This window comes from Staurois parvus, unplaced genomic scaffold (assembly GCF_062004578.1).
Source record: "Staurois parvus isolate SC_StPar_1 unplaced genomic scaffold, SC_StPar_1.0 ptg001476l, whole genome shotgun sequence".
In the NCBI taxonomy this organism is placed as follows: Eukaryota; Metazoa; Chordata; class Amphibia; order Anura; family Ranidae; genus Staurois; species Staurois parvus.
The window spans coordinates 67,565-91,802 of record NW_028319272.1 but is presented as its reverse complement, the minus strand read 5'-3'; the positions used below and the strand labels follow the sequence as shown (position 1 = coordinate 91,802).

Here is a 24,238-nt window from a genome sequence, read left to right as displayed (position 1 = left end):
AAACATGCACCTTTTTAAATATAGTAGCAGCTAGTGACATCACCAGCAGGGGCGGACTGACAACTCATGGGGCCCCCGGGCAATAGGGGATCATGGGGCCCCTGTGTCCTTGCCCAAACTCAAAAAGCCTATTAAAAAGGTACCAGGGGCATCTCATGGGGCCCCCTACTGACCCTGGGCCCTCGGCAGTGCCCGAGTTTCCAAATGGTCAGTCCACCCCTGATCACCAGCGCATGCGAACTGTGCTCTCAAAGGACGGCATGCATGGGAGTGACATCATCACGCTCAGCCAGTCAAACAGCCAAAGCCCATGAACCCAGAAGGAAGACTGAATTAATATGGAGGCGACTACAGCGGTGACAGCGCATGGCTGGGGGGCTTCGTTCTAACGTACGTCTTTCATAATGTGCTATTATGCGATACATAGTAGCTCATTATGCTGTTATTTTTCAGGAAACTTTTTTTGTTTTTTCTTGCGGTTTACTACCTCTTTAACCACTGTTCTCATTACAGCGCTCATTGTCAAAAACTTAACAATGAGTTCTTGCTGGTAAGGATGCAATGGTAAGTAAAAAAAAATCCATTGGTGCATCCAGTGAAAGCAGGAGATCCATCCAGAGTAATGCAGACAAGCTTTTGTATCTGAACATTTTCAAAGATGAAATATTCTTTTACTTGTGAATAGCTTCTCCCTGGTATGTCCTTCCAGAGGTATGATTTCACAACATCTTCCTTTACTTCAAAGCCACTGAACACCATTCTAACAAACATAGCTTAGTGAAGTATCTGTCACATCAACCTATTCATCAAGCTGAAGAGAAAAATATCTGCAGTCATCCAAGTCGTTATTTCATTGTGAAATGATACCAGCTGCCATGACTTCAACGTTTCTTGTAACTGTTCCAGCAGAAAGTTAAAAGGAATTTATTGAAGATATTATTTCTGTTTTGTTTTGAAGGTTATGAAAGAGTGAATTGACAGATTCTAAAAAGGCTCCTTGAATCATCTCACCGTCCTCAAATGTTTTGTTTTCCTTTTTTCTATTAACTGAGACATATGATAAGAGGCCATCGTTGTTCTCAGGCCTGGTAAACATTATCTGCTGTGTAATAGGCAAAGTTTATAATTGTAGCTCTTTCCAATTTCATAGGCTTTGGTAGAAAGTCATGATTGATTTTAGAATGAAGTGATCTAAAGTGTTCTCAACATTTGCTCTCTTGGCTCAAGCAACGAAAGCTTTGCACAACCAACATCTACACTGTCCATTCACTTCAGTAAAAAAGAACTGAATCATGTTCCTATGAGCTGAGTTCTGGGCTGGCTGGTCTGAATGTTTGGTCAGCTGGCTGGACTCAGTTGTGGCCTGAATGGCTGGACTCCGTTGTGGCCTGAATGGCTGGACTCCGCTGTGGCCTGAATGGCTGGACTCCTTTGTGGCCTGAATGGCTGGACTCCACTGTGGCCTGAATGGCTGGACTCCTTTGTGGCCTGAATGGCTGGACTCCGCTGTGGCCTGAATGGCTGGACTCCTTTGTGGCCTGAATGGCTGGACTCCTTTGTGGCCTGAATGGCTGGACTCCGTTGTGGCCTGAATGGCTGGACTCCGTTGTGGCCTGAATGGCTGGACTCCGTTGTGGCCTGAATGGCTGGACTCAGTTGTGGCCTGAATGGCTGGTTGGAGTTCTGGTCTTGCTGCCTGGATTTAATTCTGGCCCAGCTGATTGGTTTGAGGTCTGGCCTAGCTGGCTGGCTGGTTTGAGTTCTAACCCTGGCTGGCTGGTTTGAGTTCTAACCCTGGCTGGCTGGTTTGAGTTCTAACCCTGGCTGGCTGGTTTGAGTTCTAACCCTGGCTGACTGGTTTGATTCTAACCCTGGCTGACTGGTTTGAGTTCTAACCCTGGCTGACTGGTTTGAGTTCTAACCCTGGCTGACTGGTTTGATTCTAACCCTGGCTGACTGGTTTGATTCTAACCCTGGCTGACTGGTTTGAGTTCTAACCCTGGCTGGCTGGTTTGAGTTCTAACCCTGGCTGGCTGGTTTGAGTTCTAACCCTGGCTGACTGGTTTGATTCTAACCCTGGCTGACTGGTTTGAGTTCTAACCCTGGCTGACTGGTTTGAGTTCTAACCCTGGCTGACTGGTTTGAGTTCTAACCCTGGCTGACTGGTTTGAGTTCTAACCCTGGCTGACTGGTTTGAGTTCTAACCCTGGCTGACTGGTTTGAGTTCTAACCCTGGCTGACTGGTTTGAGTTCTAGTCTTGTGCTGAAGACTGCGCTGGACTGACTGGATCAGTCACTGGTTGTAGGTGGGTGGTTGCATAGGTGGGTAGGGAGATGTCCTGCCAGTCAATTGTGCCCAATGGTGGATAGTGGCGGTGCGCCCTCTTAAGGTTTGGGCTGCTGTCTTTCTGGTATGGCCTTGAGGCTGTTTCCACATGTAGACTTAGAATAATAGAAAAGAAGGAGTGCCTGATGTCCAAAAGAATGCACTTTCGATGGTAGATTAAGAGGCATTAATTAAGAGTAACAAGTACAGTGCAAGTACATTTCAGGAGAAAAGACTCTCCCTTCTTTAGGGCTGTTGCTGCGCACTATTAAATGGGAAAAATTCCCACACTGGTTATATATTTTATAGGTTTTGGAGGAAAAACTGACAGAGTATCCGCTGTCTTTCCAGGGGCACACCTAGCTGACTGATTTGAGCTCTAGGCCTGGCTGACTGGTTTGAGCTCTAGGCGTGGCTGATGGGTTTGAGCTCTAGGCCTGACTGACTGGTTTGAGCTCTAGGCCTGATGGACTGGTTTGAGCTCTAGGCCTGGCTGACTGGTTTGAGCTCTAGGCCTGGCTGACTGGTTTGAGCTCTAGGCCTGGCTGACTGGTTTGAGCTCTAGGCCTGGCTGACTGGTTTGAGCTCTAGGCCTGGCTGACTGGTTTGAGCTCTAGGCCTGGCTGACTGGTTTGAGCTCTAGGCCTGGCCGGCAGAGTGCAGGGGTTAGGAGTAACGCAGAGTTCAGATGTCAGTAGTATGTAACGCAGAGTGCAGGGGTTATGAGTAAGTAACGCAGAGGTCAGAGGTCAGTAGTATGGAATGCAGAGTGCAGGGGTTATGAGTAACACACAGTTCAGAGGTCAGTAGTATGGAACGCAGAGTGTAGGGGTTTGGGGTAAGTAATGCAGAGGTCAGAAATAAAGAACACGTCATGTTTACTCTGACTTCCAGTTGTGCTCCTGCATTTTCACTCTCTCACACTGGCATTGGATGGAGATTAAATGGGGCTGTTTCAACACACACTATGCAGGTTTGGTCCACACACTATGCAGGTTTGGTCCACACACTGTGCAGGTTTGGTCCACACACTGTGCAGGTTTGGTCCACACACTGTGCAGGTTTGGTCCACACACTGTGCAGGTTTGGTCCACACACTATGCAGGTTTGGTCCACACACTATGCAGGTTTGGTCCATTGTTCTGAATGGTCCACCATCCTGTGACATAGTATGCAGCCATTGATGGAGTGCATTTACACTGGAAATGGCTGCAATGAGGCTCCAGGAAATGAACAGCAAAAAGATGAACAATTATCTATTAAAGTAACTATTCTTGTTAACACAAAGCTATTGATTATGACGCCCATTGCTTTGCCAAATGTAAATAGGATTTAGCTATTTACATCTACCTAAAAAAATGTAAAAAGGATTGATTTGCTTCCAATGGTATTGGGATGGGACTGACTAGGTAGTCTGGCAATATTTAGTTCCAGTGATCTGATGTTATTTTTGGAAATCTCTTTTTCTCTGACAACGCTGCCTATAGATGCCCAGGGGGAGTTGAATGACATTTGTCTTTAACCTTGTTATCAAGGCGACGCTGTCATTGACAAGTACGACTGTTTGTTGTGGTGTTTTTGGCAACATTGGACTATGTCAGGATTGGAGACAATTGTGGAGGATCTGTGTGAAACGTCTGTAGAGGTTATGGTTTACCTTGATGACTTGGAAGTCGTATGTCAAGGTGATGGGGTGCTAAAGAATTGTAGTTCTTTTATTTACTCAGATGTCCATCAAACTTGCCAATGCATTTTGGGGGTCTTATAATGCCCCCTTCTTCAGGGCTTGGGACTTTGGCCTTGTGCTGAGCACGTATGGGTGGGATAGGCTTTTATTAAGTCTTTAATGTCAGCCTGACAATCAGCTGGTAGTGGTCTTACAGCTGGCATACTGTACAAGAAGGGGCATTATAGGACCTCCATTGACATGTTTTATGAGTGTTTTAGTAAATGAGGGAATCCAGTCTCCAGGCTATTACATATAGTGATGCTATACTAAATTACAGGTGTAGAAACTCTTACAAAATTGTGAATATTATTAGTCTTCTTTTTGTTAGTTTTAGGTTTCTTGGACCCATTTTTTTTTTACCCATCACCCAAAGCTGGTACTTACGGCTCATTGTTGAGGTTTGCGTTTTGATGACGATCCCGGCTTGGACTAGGCATGGTGAAACCTGTTGGGGAGTCAGGCATGGTGGCAATGTTGGAGAACCCCGACAGGGTCACGTAAGTGGCCGGCACCAGTCCCATGTCCAAAGTCCCCGTCAGCTTCCTGGCCATAACATAATCCCCTTCATCGCCCACTTTACAGAGCTCTTCTCCAGCTTTTACTGACAGCTCATCGGTGGTCCTGGCCTCAAAGTCGTAGAGTGTGGTCACCATGTCCATCCTAGGCAAGGTGCTTGGGGACAATGTGTTAATGGCTGCCACATTCTGATGGACTCCTGAGTGGTTCCTGATTGGCTCTGGGGGAGGCCAAATCTTATCCCAAATGCACACCATGCAGCTCATTTGCGTCCTAAAGAAGTCCTCCATCTTGTCTTGGGATCTGTGCCGACCTCAACAGCCCAGATTTTGGTAATTACCATTCCGCAGGTCTGACCCTCATGGTGTCTGCTCCCTGCACTGACTCCCGTCTGTACAATTATCTTTTTTTTTCTCAGAGTTCACTTCCTGATCACCTGAACTTTCACAAACAGTCAAACTCAAGAACCAGGAAGAGCGGGAGATGCAGGAATGTAAACCAACCTGACTGCAGAGCCAGCCGATTTCTCCAGCTCAGTGAATGGAGGGGGGGCAGTAAAAGTCAAGAAACAAATATTAGATACTGCCGATTAGTGATTCCGCATTCTTCAACAACAGTTCATTCTGTCCCTGATATTGATTTGTTTTATATAAGCAATCTCCTTTATGGTGCTCAGATAACAGAAGGAAAATGGGTAATAGGGAAATACTAAAATGAAAAAGAAATCTAAGGGATTTGCATACAAAAAGATAAATATTAAATGATATTAAAATGTAGGACAGAGTTAGTCCTGTGTCTGTTATGTAGCCAGGGGCGGACTGGCAACTCATGGGGCCCCTGGGCAAAAGAGGATCACGGGGCCCCTGTGTCTTCACCCACACTCAAATCACACCCAAAAAAGCCTATGAAGGGTACCAGGGGCATCTCATGGGGCCCCTACTGACCCCGGGCCCTCGGGCAGTGCCTGAGTTCCCACATGGTCAGTCCGCCCCTGTCTGTAGCTATGGATAAGCAATGCAGCCGGATCTAAAGGAGAGGATTGGGAGGTCCGAGGATAATTGTCATACACAGAGTGATGAGGGGCACGCTGCAGTGTAGGAAAATGTTATACAAGTTTTTTGATGAAAGTAGGTGCAAAAATCACTCCCACAATGAGATGCCAGGGGAGCAATGGGTGACAGGGGAGCAATGGGTGATGGGAGCAATGGGTGACAGGGGAGCAATGGGTGACAGGGGAGCAATGGGTGACAGGGGAGCAATGGGTGACGGGAGCAATGGGTGACGGGAGCAATGGGTGACAGGGGAGCAATGGATTACGGGAGCAATGCATGCCAGGGGAGCAATGGATGACGGGAGCAATGCATGCCAGGGGAGCAATGGATGCCAGGGGAGCAATGGATGCCAGGGGAGCAATGGGTGACAGGGGAGCAATGGATGACAGGGGAGCAATGGATGCCAGGGGAGCAATGGATGCCAGGGGAGCAATGGATGACAGGGGAGCAATGGATGACAGGAGATCAATGGATGCCAGGGGAGCAATGGATGCCAGGGGAGCAATGGGTGACAGGGGAGCAATGGATGACAGGGGAGCAATGGATGACGGGAGCAATGCATGCCAGGGGAGCAATGGATGCCAGGGGAGCAATGGATGACAGGGGAGCAATGGATGACAGGAGATCAATGGATGCCAGGGGAGCAATGGATGCCAGGGGAGCAATGGATGCCAGGGGAGCAATGGATGCCAGGGGAGCAATGGGTGACAGGGGAGCAATGGATGACAGGCCAAAACACAGCCTCTGCAGCCATGGCCACGGCAGGACTGTAAGGACTGAAGAGATGGTGTCTCCTTTTTGGCTTTTCATTCATTTCTCTCCTGATGTTTAATTTTGTGAGTGCATTTTACTCCTTTTATCCTTGTGTGAAGGTTCCTATTTATCCAACTCATGATGTACCTAGTCAGCTCTCCTCATGATGTAATTACAGTCAGCTCTCCTCATGATGTACCTAGTCAGCTCTCCTCATGGTGTACCTACAGTCAGCTCTCCTCATGATGTAATTACAGTCAGCTCTCCTCATGGTGTACCTACAGTCAGCTCTCCTCATGATGTACCTACAGTCAGATAGACCTGTCCTTCAATGTTGAAGACATTTTTAGGTTATCCAAGCCATTTCTTCAGTTCTGATGAGTGTCAGTAAGTTATCGTCATACCTATAACCCATCATTTATATCCATATAGGTAACACCAACACCTTAAATTGGCCTTTCTCAGCCTGTTTACCCCAGAGGAACCCTTGAAATAAAAGATGAGATCTCACAGAATCCTGGATGAAAATGAATACACTGGAGTCATCAGTAAGTTGTAGATAGAAAAAAGTATTAATGTTCTCTTTCCGTGCCATAGAATGTACTGATCCCAGATGATCCGGGTGACGGGCAACCAGGATTCTCAGAAGGAGAGGTCAGCAGTGGGCGCCGGTGTGCTTCTCTCAGGACAGATTTGCTTCAATGCTAAATATAATTCTCGGTAAATGAACACATTGTTATTATTCTGTTTATTTATCAGTCCAACAAGCAATGGCCTGGATGTGGATGGAAAATCTGTTTGAAGTGTGTGTGTTTGTGTCATTGTACATCTCCTTCTCTTGTCCATGGCATGATCCCAGACTTCTGCTTGAGTGTTGAGTGTCAAAATTTGCACTCCCTCCTTTTTCCCGATTCACTTCCCCCTCTTTTCTCCTCTCCTCCACTCCACTTCTCCTTCCTCTTTTTTCCTTCTCGCTCCTTCCTCCCCCCTCCATTTTCTTCTCCTCCTCCTCCTCCCTCTTTCTTTTTCACTTTTCTTCTTGATGATCCCCTCTTCCACCCACTTTTTCTTCTCTCCTCCCTCCTACTTCTCCCTCCTTTTTTCCTTCTCCCTCCTACATCCCCTTCACCTCTCTCCCTCCTCCTTCACACATTCCTCCTTTTCACCTCCTCCTCCCCCCTTCTTATTATCCTCCTCCCCCTACTCCTTTTTCCTTCTTCCCCCCTTCTTCTTTTCCTTCTCCCTCCTCCCCCCATTCTCCCCCCCCCCAATTCTCCTTCTCCCCCCCTCAATTCTCCTTCTCCCCCCCCTCAATTCTTCTTCTCCCCCTTTCCCCTTCTCCCTGTTTTCTCATCCTCCCTCTCTCTCCTCCTCCCCTGCATTGTTCCTTCTCCCCTTCATCCTACCTCCCCCCCCCTACACACACACACACCCTCTTCCTTTTCCCTTTGCTTGTTCCTCTCTTCCCCTTCTCCATACCCCCTACTCTTTTTTTCCTTCTTCTTCCCAACCCCCTTCTCCTTTCCTCCTTACTTCTCTTCTTTCTTTCTTCCTTCCTTTATCCCTCTCCATCTTTCTCCATCTCCACCCCCTCCCCCTTTCTCCTTTTCCACGCTCTTCTCCTCCCCCTCCCTTTCTCTCCCCCCCCTTCTCCTTCTCCCCCCCCCCTTCTCCTTCTCCCCCTTCCTCCTCCCTCTTTCTCCTCCTCTCTCTTCCTTCTTCTCCCTCTTTCTCCTCCTCCCTCTTTCTCCTCCTCCCTCTTCCTTCTTCTCCCTCTTTCTCCTTCTCCCCCATTCTCCTATTCCACCCCCATCTCCTCCCCCTCCCTTTCTTCTTCTCTCCCTTCTTCCCCCCCCCCCTCCTCTCTCCCCCCCTTTTCTACTTTTCCTCTGTTCGTTTTCTCTCCCGTTTTCATTCTGCTCTTTCTCCCCTTCCTATTTTTCCCTACTCCCCCTCCTCCTTCTTCCTTGTGCCCCCCTCCCCCAAACTTCTTTTTATCATCCCCCTTTTTCCTTCTCTCCTGCATTGTTCCTTATCCCATACCCCCCCCCCTCCTCTTTTTTTTCCTTCTTTTTCCCAACCCCCGTCTCCTTTTTCTTTCCTCCTTTTTTCTTCTCTTCCTTTCCTCTGTTCTCCCCTCTCCACCCCCCCTCTTCCCCTACCTTTTCATTTTCTTCCCCCTTATCCCCCCCCCCCTTTATTCCTTTTCCCACCTTTATCCTCTTCCTCCATCTTTCCCCTCTCTCTCCCCTTTCTGCCCCCTTTGCAGCACACGGGAAGGACACTTTGTCCCCCGGAGTCGGAAGATTTCCATCTTTTGGTGAACAAGGAAGGAGTTTCTTTTGAACTGGCGCAGGGATCACGGCCAATACGGCTCCAATCCCCTCTTGGCATTCATCCATGTGTTTGGTGTTTGGTGTTGGCTAAACAGACTCTCATACCTGGCACTGTCCAAGCCTGCAGAATTTCTGTCCCAGTTTATGGCATCATCTCTGTAGTCTGTAGACAAGAATCATGTGACAAGAGGCTGCAGCCCTACCCAGAAGCACTGTGAAAAGTCTTCTGAATCTGGTTGCTGTGGATTGAGACTGGATTTGACGTGGCATTTGGCTACAGCCAAGTAGATAACCTCCTTCCTCATGGACATAGCTGGCATGATTCTTGCCAAGAAATTGCTGCATTCTTCATCTAGTGATGATTTATGGGCGATACTTTGGATCCTTCGCTCTTCTGTGGAGCGGGGAATTCTCCTCGCAGGAAAACAGGCGCCTCTAATTGCTGAATCCCCCAGGATGGAAAGGGCCGACAATTGCTAACAGTGGTGGAGATCCGGGAATAGGTGGTGTGATTAAGTCATGTATAGGCTGTGTATCAGTGTCACTGGAGAGATATCAGGGTTGTCACCCTATAACAGGAAGTGCCGGGACAAGGACCTTCATGGCAGGATCACCAGGATTTATAATGAAAGCTGCAGATTATAAAACATGACAATGACTATGGAAGTGACATGAACTTGTTGAAGCTTATATGGGGTTTAGTGATCGGCTTTACATCTACTTTATTAGATATTGGAGAGCAGACGTGGGAGTGACCAGATTCCTTCCTCGGAGATCTGCTGCCTGGGGGTCAGAGCAGAAGGTTCCCATAGATACCCACTAGTAGCTGTACCATGACCCCTGTGCTGAGTTTCCGGGTCTGTACACCCACTGTGCCCATAATGAGGGGTTCCCACCATCCCTGTGCTGAGTTCCCGGGTCTGTACACCCACTGTGCCCATTATGAGGGGTTCCCACCATCCCTGTGCTGAGTTCCCGGGTCTGTACACTCGCTGTGCTCATTATGAGGGGTTCCCACCATCCCTGTGCTGAGTTCCCGGGTCTGTACACCTGCTGTGCCCATTATGAGGGGTTACCACCATCCCCGTGCTGAGTTCCCGGGTCTGTACACCCTCTGTGCCCATTATGAGGGGTTCTCACCATCCCTGTGCTGAGTTCCCGGGTCTGTACACCCGCTGTGCCCATTATGAGGGGTTCCCACCATCCCTGTGCTGAGTTCCCGGGTCTGTACACCCGCTGTGCCCATTATGAGGGGTTCCCACCATCCCTGTGCTGAGTTCCCGGGTCTGTACACCCGCTGTGCCCATTCCTGGGCTGGATTGTCATCAGGAAGCTTCCACTCATTGCAGTTTTCTCCTTCTGTCTCCTGCAGGGAGACAATACAGCGCAATGGTCTGGGACGCCTGCAGTGGATCATGGGAGTGGAACGCTTCCTCCTGGATCAGACCCACTGGTGAGGATGAGCGGCCACACACGGGAGCAACAATTCACACCTCTCCAGATGTTTTCTCGGATTTGATAAAGTAAGTCGTTTTAATATGTGTGTCTGGTGTGACTATGACCCATGTTAGTGTTTCTAGGGGTGTTGTCCTTTAACTGACATTAGACTCCTCCCATTTATGAGGAATGACGTTTATAACGCTTGCAATTCTGATAACATTGGTGTTTATCGTGTTTCTCATTTGTACACTAACGCTTTTCATTCTATAGCTGTTATTGTATAAAATATAGATCTGTATGTCAGCCACTAGAGGGAGCTCTCACTAATAATACTTTTTAACAGCTGCTGAGCTACTTCCATCCACTGACACCAATGCTGGAGCACCAGTCCTTCCACTGACACCAGTATTGGGGCAAATGTTCTTTCATTGATACCAGTGTTGGGGAACCATTTCTCCCACTGACACCAATGATGGGGCACTATTCCTCCCACTGATACCAATGATGGGGCACTATTCCTCCCACTGATACCAATGATGGGGCACTATTCCTCCCACTGACACCAATGATGGGGCACTATTCCTCCCACTGATACCAATGATGGGGCACTATTCCTCCCACTGACACCAATGATGGGGCACTATTCCTCCCACTGATACCAATGATGGGGCACTATTCCTCCCACTGATACCAATGATGGGGCACTATTCCTCCCACTGATACCAATGATGGGGCACTATTCCTCCCACTGATACCAATGATGGAGCACTATTCCTCTCACTGATACCAATGATGGAGCACTATTCCTCCCACTGATACCAATGATGGGGCACTATTCCTCCCACTGACACCAATGATGGGGCACTATTCCTCCCACTGATACCAATGATGGGACACTATTCCTCCCACTGATACCAATGATGGGGCACTATTCCTCCCACTGACACCAATGATGGGGCACTATTCCTCCCACTGACACCAATGATGGGGCACTATTCCTCCCACTGACACCGATGATGGGCATTATTCCTCCCTGCTGATCCCCCGCAGCCTCTTTAAAGCCACTTCCTGTCTGCATGCACTCCAGTAAAGGTTGCAGAGCATTTCTCAGGGCGGGTTTGCTGATGGTGACCACACCATGGCTGTGTAATGTGTGTTTAAGTGGCCCCTTGTAGTCTTCATTAGCAACACAGAACCACAACTGAGGAAACAGGCACAGCACGGTGTCACCCTATGACCCTGCACAGGGACCTTTGCGGAACGATCACCAGGGATTATTTTAATGACAACTGCAGACTGAAAGTGACTTTTAAAAAGACATGAAGACGTTACAGCATTTGTGGGAGTTTATTCACTGAACTGACTTTTCTTTGTATTTCAGATATTCTCAGGCCCGGCTGGTTACACTCTGGTGTTCCGGGCCCGGCTGCTTACACTCCGGTGTTCCGGGATGTCATCATTCCTGCAGTTTTAGGATTTGTCTTTCCTGCCAGGAAGATTGGAGGAAAAAGACAACATATTCATCAACAGTAATCCCATCATAATATTCCGTCATAATTCTGCTGATACTTTGAGGTGGATTTATATTGAAAGGTCCACAGTCGTTCATCCATCCCAACTGCATGTAGATCCCTTCCTTGGATACGGGCAAAATGGAATGTTCTGTCTTCATCCACTTGTGGACCGCTGATGTACCAGTCACTGGACTTTCGGAGGTTGTACCTGGATGGTGCCGGCAGCTGCAAGCGTCATCCCGGTACCGTTTTGGGTTTTTTTTTTTCCTTTTTTAGAGACGATAGTGTAAAAGCAATCAGAGCGGCTAAATGGCCACTGAATCAATTTTACAAGCAGCAGGAGGGGACATTCACCTACCACCACCTTCCAGCACTTCCACTGGCCGATCACAGAGGTAAAGACCGGAACCAGGGGCAGACTGACCATTTAGAAACTCAGGCACTGCCCGAGGGCCCGGGGTCAGTAGGGGTCCCATGAGATGCCCCTGGTACCTTTTTCATAGGCTTTGAGTTTGGGCAGACACAGGGACCCCATGATCCCCTATTGCCCGGGGGCCTCATGAGTTTTCAGCAGGGGCGGACTGACCATTTGGAAACTCGGGCACTGCCCAAGGGCCCAGGGTTAATAGGGGGCCCCATGAGATGCCCCTGGTACCTTTTTCATAGGCTTTTTTGAGTTTGGGCAAGGACACAGTGGCCCCATGATCCCCTATTGCCCGGGGCCCCATAAATTGTCAGTCCGCCCCTGACCGGAACCACTCTGTCTGCCTCTATGATATATTAAACTGGACTCATTGCTTTCTCCTTCCCCGGATGGAAACGTCACTATTTTTATAAATATAAAGCATTTGATCACACTGATCTCGGTGTTTTGAACGCTTTTAAAGGCAGAGGAGGGATTTGAGGTCTCATAGATCCTAGATCCCTCCATAAAGAGTACCTGTCGCTGCCTATTGCAGTAACAAGGGATGTTTACATTCCTTGTGATAGCAATAAAAAAAAAAAGAAAAAAAAAGTAAAGCGACTGTTAAAAAATAAAAAAGAATTAAAAACAAAATTTTAACCTTTTTGCTTCGGCTGAACGCAAATGTACGGCCTCCCACGTCTGGGCCTAGACGCCGAGCGGCCGCACATTTGCGTTCTATTAAAAAAAAAAAAACGTGCTGAGAGTGTGCGCTCTGCACGCCCCCAGCACACATGTACTCAAGGAAATGTCATGATCTCCTCTTTCGATCAGGACCTTTTCCGATCATGTGGCGGCGTGTCACGGCGGTCACATGACCCTAAAGCCCGCCCTGCCTCCCGGATTCTGAAACCCTTGAAGGTGCCGACACCAAGGGGTTAAAGCACCGCTGCTCATGCGCAAAGGCGATGCAAACATCGGTCCCACGCGCACACAAACAGCGATCGTCCCACACATGTGAGGTATCACCACAAACGTTAGATCACAGGCAGTAATTCTAGCACTGGGCCTCCTCTGCAAATCTGACCTGGTGACCTGTAAAGGTTTTTAAAGCGTCTCCTATGGATAGTAAAATGTACGTCATTTGTTGCTGTCACACGGGTGTGCACAATTATAAAGCCTGACATGTTTGGTATCTATTTACTCGCCGTAACAACATCTTTTATAGTTTACCAAACAAATTAATTATATATTGTGTTTTGCATTCAAATTTTAAAAAGATTGCATTTTAAAAAAATAAAATTTCAACATCCACCAATTTGTTCTCTAGGGCCTCTGCTTTAAAAAAATATGTATAATGTTTGGGGTTTCCAAGAAATTTTCGAGCAAAAAAAAAAAATTTAACAAAAAGTGGCAGAAAAGGTTTGGTCTTCAAAAAGGTATTGTCTGCAATTCGATATGCAGATAGTACCATATTATGGCCACTAGATGGCAATGAAGAGCATGCCTATGACAGTCAGCGCCATCTAGCGGCCATAATGCAGTACCTTCCGACTTCACAGCTTCGCAATGTCCTGAGGACGTTCAGTTTTGCTCCATTCACACAAAGCGGATTTACATACAGCACGATGGAAAAATCGTCACGTGATCTTTTTATAAATATATCTCTTTCTGTTTTACAGTTACCAGAGGATGTGTTTCATAAAAAAATGCAAAACACCCCGAAATAATGTAATAAATATGTAAAGTGACAATGTTTTCAGCTGTTTTTATTTCTATATGTCGTTCAGAATGCAAAAAAAAAAAAAATTCACTAAGTTTCTGTGATTGATAGCCAATTATTGGAACTGTGGGAGAAATAGAATTGGGGATTTACGAAATCTGGAGCACACAATCTGGTGCAGCTGTGCGTGGCAACCAATCAGCTTCCAGGTTTTATTGTCAAAGCTTAATTGAACGAGCTGAAGTTAGATGCCGATTGGTTACTATTCACAGCTGCACCAGATTCTGTGTTCTCCAGTCTTAGTAAATCTCCCCCAATGGTCTTTATAGGAACAGGGTAAAGCCATTCTTTTGGGATGTTGTGCCCCAGTAAGCCCCAGCTCACCTCTGTGTGTTGTGGTGAAAGCGCATTAAAGATTTTAACGCACCGCCCACAAAACTCACAGGTGTGAATGAGGCCTAGGGCAGCCTGTTCTAACTTGGTGCAGTGATGTCACTGAGCATGGAGCAAACAGCTGGGGAGGTCCACAACCCAACAAGGTGCCCGTGCCTGTAATAGACCTGTGGTGGGGCAGGGACTGGAGTGGCCTCCAAGGATCAGGGCCCTCCTTTCCCTCTTGTATTGAACTGTATTGTTGCTGTATTGTCTCCCGTTATATTGTAAAGCGCTGAGCAAACTGTTGGCGTGATATAAATCCTGTATAATAATAATATATAAATCCTGTATAATAATAATAATAATAATATATAAATCCTGAATAATAATAATAATTTCCCTGAGATGACTATCTGCTGTCTGCAGGCCAGGTAATAAAGCCAAAAGTAACATAACAGGTACTATAAGCAGATGAAACATTGTTACATTGAGCCTTAAATATGGAGGTTTTGGAAAATAAATCAATGATTGAATGGGGGTTTGAAGTAACGTGGTGGGTTTTACCATACGCAGTGACCGCCAAAACACTCCTGTATCCTTTTATTGTTGAGTTACTCTGTGGCAAAATATGGGGTAAAACTCAAAATCCTTCTCTAAGGTGAAAAGAAGAAGAACCTCTTTTATAACAGTTGTATTAGACGGTCCTAATTCAAGGAGCTGACACCGGGCTTAGAACCGAGAACTCCAACATGACAGCTCTTACCATTGCTGGTTACTAATCCTCTAAGCTAGCTCTGAAAGGGAGCAATTTTTATCTCATCATCAACTCTACACAGATTCTAACCATCCCGGGCAATGGTCCCCTAAACTGGCTCTAAACATGAATATGTCCTGGTTCCTCCTCATCATCAAGTCTTGGATCATCAACTCTATACTGATTCTAACCATCCCGGTTAATAGTCCCGTAAACTGGCTCTAACAATGGATAAGTCCTGGTTCCTCCTCCTCATAAAGTCCTGGATTGTCTTCATCAACTCTACGCAACCTGTGTGTCCAAAACGTCCCATCAGCCCATTTGCTAGAAATCATGAGCACAGCCCCATAAATAAATCAGAAGAATATACTAAGTCCCACTATTTATCCACCTGGGATAAGACGCCTCATTACAAATATTGTCACCCACAGAGACTCCAGCATGGAGATTAGATCACCTGGTGCTAATCTTCATTAGTCTGCCAATTATAATGATTAATTGGTTGATTGATTAAATTGGTAATCATTCATTTACTGAGTCTTGATATTAAAAGGGTTGGCTGCTAAATCACCGAGCCAAAAATGATCCACAGTCCCTAAAAAAGAAAAAGAAAAAATATTCTAAGTCCCACTTTTCACCTAACTAGGTAAAAATATTGTCATCAGGAGATTAGTAATCAATGATCATATTATGTACTACTTAGTATTGATGTTCAAAGGGCTGGCTGCTTGACCCCCAGCTAGAGCTTTATTGTGGTGTAGTGGTTTAGCAGCCAACCAGAGGTCTACCTTGCTCTTTAGATTGCGGGTTCGAATCCACTTCTATTTAGTAGCAAGTCGATGATTGCATTTAGCTTACTAAGTCTGGACTGACACACAGGCTAATCAGAAACCTGCTTGGCTCAGAGGTTTAGCAGCAGGCCCATGACCACGTAGATGATTTTGAGTTGCAGGTTCAAGTACTAGTTTCTTCTTTTAAATTTGGAATCATGTTATAAACCTGAACTAGGAAAACAAACAAACAAACAAACAAACAAACAAACAAACATATGAGAGATTGAGCAGAGGCGAGTAGCTCAGAGGATAAGAGTGTTGACCCAGGGCGCCGTAGACCCGAGTTCAAATCCATGAGAGCACTGTAGACTCCTGAGGGCAAATACCTGAAAGTGCTGCAGACCCCGAGTGCCAACCCATGAAGCGCTGTAGACTCCAAGGGGCAAATACCCAAAAGCGCATGTAGACCCCGAGCTCAAATCTCTGAGTGGAAGTCTGGAGGCCATGGACAACCCACCAGTCTGCTCCAGTCCCAGGTCCCCACAGACCTGTAACATGTGTGGGCATCACATTAGGTTGTGGACACCCCCCCTCCTTGGTCCACAGTCTGTGACATCACTGCAACATATATAAATACAATGGGCTGTCTTACCAGGGCAGCCCATTCAAAAAGCAGGGACTTACGTTTTTCTTGGCCTCACCCATATATATATATATATATATATATATATATACCCCCACCCAGGCACTGTACAGCACCTGAACCCCCTGACGGTGGGACAAGGTAGTGGGTCTGAAACATTTCCCACTACTCCACCTCACCATCAGGGGGCTCATGCACTGCAGCACAGCACCTGGGACACACAAGGCTTCCCTCAAAGGGATTTGAACTCAGGTCTCCAGCAGACCAGTCAGAGCTCTTACCCTCCAAGCTACCGCCTATGCTCACATAATGGAAGTGCTTGTTCTCCTATTTCAGAAATAAACAGAATTTACACATTAATAATAAAAAAAAAAAGACAGACAATAGAACTCCATTAAGAGGAAGGAAGGGGGACACCATACAGAATACTTCAGTCCTAATACCTAGTTAAAGCTAAGTACAAGACGTTCAACAACAGTCATAAGGAGGTCAACATGGAGATCAGACCATAGACAATGGAACGTCACCATAAGTCATAAAGGAGTCAACATGGAAATGTAAACTACACACAAGAGAACTTCAATAAGAGGAAGGAGAACACACACAACTGCCTAGTTGAAGATACTGTAGTATTTCCTTTGCAAGAACAGGTCTCCTTTTTGACCATGAGAGGGTGCCATTCTCCAACCCATCTACTTCACACTAGCATATCCTGGATCTAAAGCCTAGGACACACAATCAGAAAAATCGGGCAAAAAATACCGCTTTCAAAGTACAATAAGCTGATTATTAGTACACACCTTTTGTCCAAAATTATTTGAAGGGACAAAACACAATTTTTTTTTTTTCTGTACAAAAACCAGATCATACAATTTTCATTTAATCAGTACAGTATTCACCTGAAAAATATCTGAAGAACAAGACCACACATGGAAAATAAATCGGAAGAGCAAGACCACATATGAAAAATAAAAAGGAAGAGCAAGACCACACATGGAAAATAAATTGGAAGAGCAAGACCACACATGAAAAAAATTGGAAGAGCGAGACCACACATGAAAAATAAAAAGGAAGAGCAAGACCACACATGAAAAATAAATCGGAAGAGCAAGACCACACATGAAAAAAATCGGAAGAGCGAGACCACACATGAAAAATAAATCGGAAGAGCAAGACCACACATGAAAAAGAAGAAAAAAAAAAAAATCGGAAGAGCAAGATCACATGAACAAAATCGGAAGAGCAAGACCACACATGAAAAAGAAGAAAAAAAAAAAAAAAAAAAAAAAAAAAAAAAAAAATCGGAAGAGCAAGATCACACATGAAAAAGAAAAAAAAAAAATCGGAAGAGCAAGACCACACGTGAAAGAAATCAGAAGAGCAAGAGCACACATGCTCAGAAAAGAAAGAATACATTACAATACAACACATTACTTCCGAAGTTGTATTTTGTTGTATTGGAATTTTAGTAACCTCTTCAATTTTGATATGGAAGTAGCATGCAAAAAAATAATAAAAATAAATAAAAATACGACAATCATTGGTCAGATACTCTCATCGTGTGTACCAGGCTTTAGTCCTCTCAAACAAGTAAAAGCCATTTGCCAGTTATAATAGATCTAGAAAGCAAAGGGTTGGGCTCAGGTCTCCAGGACATCAATCACAGCTTTCATTTCTACCCCTTGTGCTTCTGTCAACTAAACCAGGGGTGGGCAACCTGCAGCTCTCCAGCTGTTGTGGAACTACATTTCCCATGAGGCATTGCAAAGACCGGAAGTTACAAGCATGACTCTACAGGTCTCATGAGACATTGCAAAACTGACAGTTGCAGCTAGAACTTGCAGAGGCATGATGGAACTTGTAGTCCTTCAACAGCTGGAGAGTCGCAGGTTGCCCACCCCTGAACTAAACCATGATCACTGTTCCATCAATGATCAACCAAAGAGAACCACAGCTAGAAACATCAATAAAAAGAAGAACCCCCAACCCCATCACTTGACTCTGAGCTCTATTTACATTTAAAAAAAAAAAACCCAAAAACATAATTTAAGTTCTGAAATAGGTCACAGCCCTAAATTGGCAAGGCCACAGATGACCAAACATGGATCTGCAGCAAGTTAAAAGGACCAGATGACCAGAAGAGAAAAAAAAAAAAAACTTCCAACAAGAGGAAAACAGAAATATTTGGATAGAACAATGAGGAGTCATTTCTGTATGTTCTGTGAAGGGCGGGGAGAACAGATTACACCAACTGCAGTGTAAAGTCAGGATGTCTCCAACCATTCTAAGAGGAAAACACAAGACGCTTTGCCAGCTGAGGGTCATAGATAAACCCTATAATGTTTATTTGTCAAATAAAGATTTTATATCATGAATTATAATTAAAAACAAAAGATATAAAACATCCATTTATAACTTTCAAAAACAATTATTATAAAAGTGGCCAAAAATACAAAATACTTTCCTTTGAAAGAACCACAGGCAAAACACAATTTTATGCATAAAAGATTGCAAAGGCAAAAGTTATTTAGTTGTATCTCTTGTTTGTTTTACCCTCCTGGGGTTCTATTAGAACAGGTACAGAAGCTGCAGAACATGGAGAATAAAAGCTGATTACTTAATATAAAATGTTATATGTGGCATCGGTTAGGTTGTGTTTACATGTGTATGGTGTCTGGTCATACGTGGACCTGGAAACAGACACATGGGAATAAAGTATTACATCAATGAAAGAAGATCACTGGTTTAATCTAAAGGAATGAGTCTCCCATTGTCTTCCCACAGGATCTTCATTAATGAGTCCCTACACTACAGTTCATGGCGTCTCTGTCCGCTTAGGAATTCATGAGGTCCTTGTCTACCTAGGAGTTACAGGTGTCCCAGTTTGCCAAGGAATTTCAGATGTTCCCACCCATCTAGGAGTTGCAGGTGTCCTTGCCTGCCTAGGAGTTCCTGATGTCCCTGCCAACCTAGGAGTTCCCTGTCTGGCTAGGAGATCCTAGTGTCCCAACCCACCTAGGCGTTCCAGGTGTCCCAGCCTGCTTAGGAGTTTCAGCTGTCCCCATCGGCTTAGGAGTTCCAGGTGTGCCTGCCTGGCTAGGAGTTCTAAGTGTCGTTTCCATCCTAGGAGTTCCAGGTGTCCCTGTCTACCTAGAAGTTCTAGGTGTTCCAGCTTACCTAGGAATTCCAGATGTCCCCACCCACCTAGGAGTTTCAGGTGTCCCCGTCTACCTTCGAGTTTCAGGTGTCCCCGTCTACCTTCGAGTTTCAGGTGTCCCCGTCTACCTTCGAGTTTCAGGTGTCCCCGTCTACCTTCGAGTTTCAGGTGTCCCCGTCTACCTTCGAGTTTCAGGTGTCCCCGTCTACCTTCGAGTTTCAGGTGTCCCCGTCTACCTTCGAGTTTCAGGTGTCCCCGTCTACCTTCGAGTTTCAGGTGTCCCCGTCTACCTTCGAGTTTCAGGTGTCCCCGTCTACCTTCGAGTTTCAGGTGTCCCTGTCTACCTTCGAGTTTCAGGTGTCCCAACCCACCTTCGAGTTCCAGGTGTCCCAACCCACCTTCGAGTTCCAGGTGTCCCAACCCACCTTCGAGTTCCAGGTGTCCCAACCCACCTTCGAGTTCCAGGTATCCCAACCCACCTTCGAGTTCCAGGTGTCCCAACCCACCTTCGAGATCCAGGTGTCCCAACCCACCTTCGAGTTCCAGGTGTCCCAACCCACCTAGGCGTTCCAGTTGTCCCAACCAGGGGCGGACTGACAACTCATGGGGCCCCCGGGCAATAGGGGATCATGGGGCCCCTGTGTCCTTGCCCAAACTCAAAAAAGCCTATGAAAAAGGTACCAGGGGCATCTCATGGGGTCCCCTACTGACCCCGGGCCCTCGGGGGCAGTGCCCGAGTTTCCAAATGGTCAGTCCGCCCTTGGTCCCAACCCACCTAGGCGTTCCAGGTGTCCCAGCCTGCTTAGGAGTTCCAGCTTTCCCCATCGGCTTAGGAGTTCCAGGAGTGCCTGCCTGGCTAGGAGTTCTAAGTATCGTTGCCATCCTAGGAGTTCCAGGTGTCCCTGTCTACCTAAAAGTTCTAGGTGTTCCAGCTTACCTAGGAATTCCAGATGTCCCCACCCCCCTAGGAGTTCCAGGTGTCCCTGTCTACCTTGGGAGTTCCAGGTGTCCATGCCCGCCCAGGAGTTTCTAAGTGACCCTTGGACAGACAACATTTTGGAGCTTTCCAGGCCAGTGATCGTGTGTTAGCTTTTTCCCTGTTAAAAGTAATGAAGGCCCAAAGATCAATATATTTAGACATTTGAAAATGATATTCAGACGTGGTATTAGACTAAAGTAATTCTCCTAGACCCATCTCCAGCCAAAACCTTTATTTTTTTTTTTTTTGTGAGATAAGGAAGGGTTAGATCTCAGATTTTTATTGCTGTGTCTATCCATCTTAGAGACATTTATGTTCATTCCCTTTCCTGGTGACAACACAGGAAGTGAGCAGAACTTTCCCCCAGTGGAGACACAGGTACCAATACAAAACCCAACCAAGCATCTAACCCTTCCTAGTGGTTTTCAAAACTTACAAAAAAAAAAAGTTGGCCAGTGCTGGACTTTAAATACACTCCACAGGTTCCGTATCTGTACTGAATTATGATCAGAGAAAAAGATGTCATCTTCCTGAGTATGATCAGCACCTTCAATGTTTGAGGATCAGACAGCAACTGCAGTGCACACAGCAGAATATATACAGTATTTAAAAAAATATTTTTTGTAAAGTTCAGCCCAGTTGGCTGTCAGGATGGACTACACACTGTAGACGAGGGTCTTGCGGGCGTTTTACCGTCCTCGGGCACAAACGCAGACACGGAAATAGTTGATGCTGCGATGCCGGAGTGACATGGAGATATAGTACATCACTATAATGGGTGCTGCCCCCTTATGGCCGTCTGTGCTTTCTGCAGCTGCTTCAACTGGCTTTCCATTTCCTTCACCTAGAAACATGGAATGGGAAAAAATATTTAAAGGTTGACGTCAGAACGACATCTAAAAATACAGGCGACACATTCACAGCAAATAAACTGCTTTTCTTGTCCTGTTTTTACAAATACCTTTAAGGGAGGTAAAACTGTATTGCTGTCATTTCAACTGTAACTATGAAAGGTCAAAATCGCAATACAAACAAGGAACGGATTGCTGGGAAAGTACAAAAATCACAAGACACTGCTTTCCAGTACACCGGCAATTCATTCATCGCTGCCCAGAGAAACTGATCCACGTAAAAGCTTATAAAGAGAAAGGCAACTCTAGCCAACCTGTTATAGAACTTGAAGTACAAAGAGACCGATTCTTGGTGCAGTAGGCCAGCTTAAGTACTTCCCTCTCCTATGTGTCAGCTTAGGAAGCAGTCAGTCGCACTACAAGCCTGATGTTAAATTTCAGCTGGTGTACAGCAGTTTTTTCATAGCCCAGGTGAAGTCACAGCATAAAAATCAGTGTTAGGCCCCTTTCTCATGGGCTCTGTTAGGATGAGTCTATCCGGCTGGTTTTGCAGCCCAACTGCCCATCAAAACCAGGCAATGGCCACTGGACAGCCTCATACACAATGTCGCAGTTGCAAAGCTGTGAGCTATGCTGGCAAAAAAAAAACCCAAAAGGGACTAAAAGGTCCTATGAATGCGGTTATAGTGTCGTGAAGAGGGATATCACAGGGAAATCCTTCTTCATACAGGCATGCATTGAGGCAGCATATCCCTGACCACTGGGGGGGGGGGCACATGCTGCTGACAAAGCGGTCCAATGCAGATGGCAAAATCAGCAGCTAGGTCCATGTGAAAGAGGCTTGACAGACATGATACAAATAACCTCTATTTCCCAAGTCTTACCTCCACTTTCCAGTTACAGCAGTTGTGTACGGTGTCTAAGCCCAATAGGCACCATACTTAGGCTCAGGGCACTCTGTAATCAGCACTCAGAAACATATGTGGTCAGACAAACCCCATCTCTCTTCCTCTACATGTCTGTGTGAGGACAACTGACGTGAGCGGTGTGGCTAATACTCAGCTCTGCCAGCCCAGAACACTGCAGCTGGAGGGCACAAAGCATGAGGGGTGTAGCTATTACTCAGCTCTGTTGGAACAAAACATTGGGGGGGTGCACAAAGCATGGAGGGCTGTGGCTGTTACTCAGCTCTGCTGGAACAGAACATTGTAGGGGGGCACAAAGCATGAGGGCTGTGGCTGTTACTCAGTTCTACCAGCCCAGAACACTGCAGCTGGAGGGCACAAAGCATGAGGGGTGTAGCTGTTACTCAGCTCTGCAGGCACAGAATACTGCAGTGGGAGGGCACAAAGCATGAAGGGTGTTGCTATTACTCAGCTCTGCCAGCACACAACACTGCAGCTGGGAGGGCAAAAAGCATGAGGGTTGTGGCTGTTACTCAGCTCCGCTGGAACAAACGATTGTGGAGGGGGTGGCACAAAGCATGAGTGGCTGTTAGTCAGCTCTTCCAGCATAGAACACTTCAGCTGGAGGGCAAAAAGCATGAGGGGTGTGGCTGTTACTCAGCTCTGCTAGCACAGGACACTGCAGCTGGAGGGCACAAAGCATGAGGGGTGTGGCTGTTACTCAGCTCTGCCAGCACAGAAAACTGCAGCTGGAGGGCACAAAACAGCATTGTCACTGACAAGAAAGGTATAACTCCACCTATCAGTAGCTTTCTCTGTATACTGTACACAGACTGAATTCTGAAAGCTAGCACACCAGGATAAGGATACTTATTTTTATATAAGTAACAGTTATCCACATCTGAGTCCAATCAGATTTGAAAATGACAGTCACGTGGCTGAAATACAGTTTGTATCCTTTCGTAAATCTTTGGGAGTTGAACATAAAACACAAAGGGGAGACTACGAGCCAAAAGAGTTCTATGACGCTGTACTGGGAAGTTTCCTATTGATTGTTCAGCTCGGCTATTATCATACCTTGCTCTGTAACGCTGCCAGGGTTGTTTCAAGTGTTGAGATGTAGTCGTCTTCAGAGTCCTCTTGTAGGTACTCCTCCGGTCTACAAGACGAAGAACAAACAGATGACATGGGGAGGTGGTATACAAAGACAGAAAGACAAGCCTTGATTCATTTGCTACCTGGAAAAGTGATGATTAAGGTTTTGTTATAGCCAAGAGAGGACAGATATAAAGATGAGACACGGAGGTTAGATGTCTTTCTGGAAAGATGAGGATTGAAGCTTCATTGAAAGTGACCCTGTCAGGTCCATCCCTGGAACAGGTTTTGTATCCACCACTATGGTGGACTAGGTCTCCTAACTCTCCCATTGTTCCAGAACTCCAGAGGACTCTACAGCATTTGATACTTCCCAAAGTGTCAGATTTCTGTGTTTCCCACTGAGCGCTGTACTACCTTCCTCCGATCCGTCTGACATTACAATAATCAGCAATTCAGTAGAGGTTAGGGGAAGAAACCACAACATAGTTGGAGGACACAAGCATCCAACATTTCCCAGAGAGTTGAGTAGTGTAGAGTCTGATGGAGGATACATCACTGGAATGGAGAAGGTAAGAGACACGGGACACCAGAGAGGCAAGTATAAAACCTCTTCTATAGCAGAGACCTTCCTTTTGGGATCTGTTAAAGAACTGACATGACCACTTTTGTTGAATTTGGCAGGGGGAGGGGTATGACAAAATGGTGCTTGTCCTTCAACTTGGTCTCCTCCATAAGGAAAAATCCCTCTAACCCCTAAAGAGGTTCTCCCATGGGTAGGAAACCAGGCTGAAGCCATTTTTACTCAAGTAAGGTTTACTCGATGTCGGGACAGTGTGCAGATGGACGCCATTTTGTCATAGCCTTGACAAGCTGGTAATCAACACAACTAACATCTGCAAACAGTAAGTGCA

At 46.1% G+C, this 24,238-nt stretch overlaps 2 protein-coding genes and 1 long non-coding RNA gene across 3 annotated transcripts in view; 1 reads left to right on the top strand and 2 right to left on the bottom strand.

The window, feature by feature from the left end:
* SRMS (src-related kinase lacking C-terminal regulatory tyrosine and N-terminal myristylation sites) overlaps positions 1-4,984 on the bottom strand; it is a 30,782-nt gene extending 25,798 nt beyond the window's left edge. The window contains exon 1 of the mRNA XM_089662439.1: positions 4,440-4,984. Within this exon, the coding sequence (XP_089518565.1) occupies positions 4,440-4,861 (422 nt within the window). The 5' untranslated portion in view covers positions 4,862-4,984. The remainder of the gene's footprint in view (positions 1-4,439) is intronic.
* Positions 1-10,232, top strand: part of LOC149435786 (uncharacterized) — a 40,079-nt gene extending 29,847 nt beyond the window's left edge. Inside the window, exons 4-5 of the long non-coding RNA XR_016308370.1 lie at positions 6,974-7,096; positions 10,085-10,232. This is a non-coding gene — a long non-coding RNA (uncharacterized LOC149435786). The remainder of the gene's footprint in view (positions 1-6,973; positions 7,097-10,084) is intronic.
* An 8,411-nt stretch (positions 10,233-18,643) lies between these two features.
* The window catches only part of LOC149435784 (peroxidasin homolog), a 53,633-nt gene continuing 48,038 nt past the window's right edge, over positions 18,644-24,238 (bottom strand). The window contains exons 19-20 of the mRNA XM_089662438.1: positions 23,307-23,388; positions 18,644-21,317 (exon numbers count right to left, since the gene is read on the bottom strand). Of these exons, the coding sequence (XP_089518564.1) occupies positions 21,243-21,317; positions 23,307-23,388 (157 nt within the window). The 3' untranslated portion in view covers positions 18,644-21,242. The remainder of the gene's footprint in view (positions 21,318-23,306; positions 23,389-24,238) is intronic.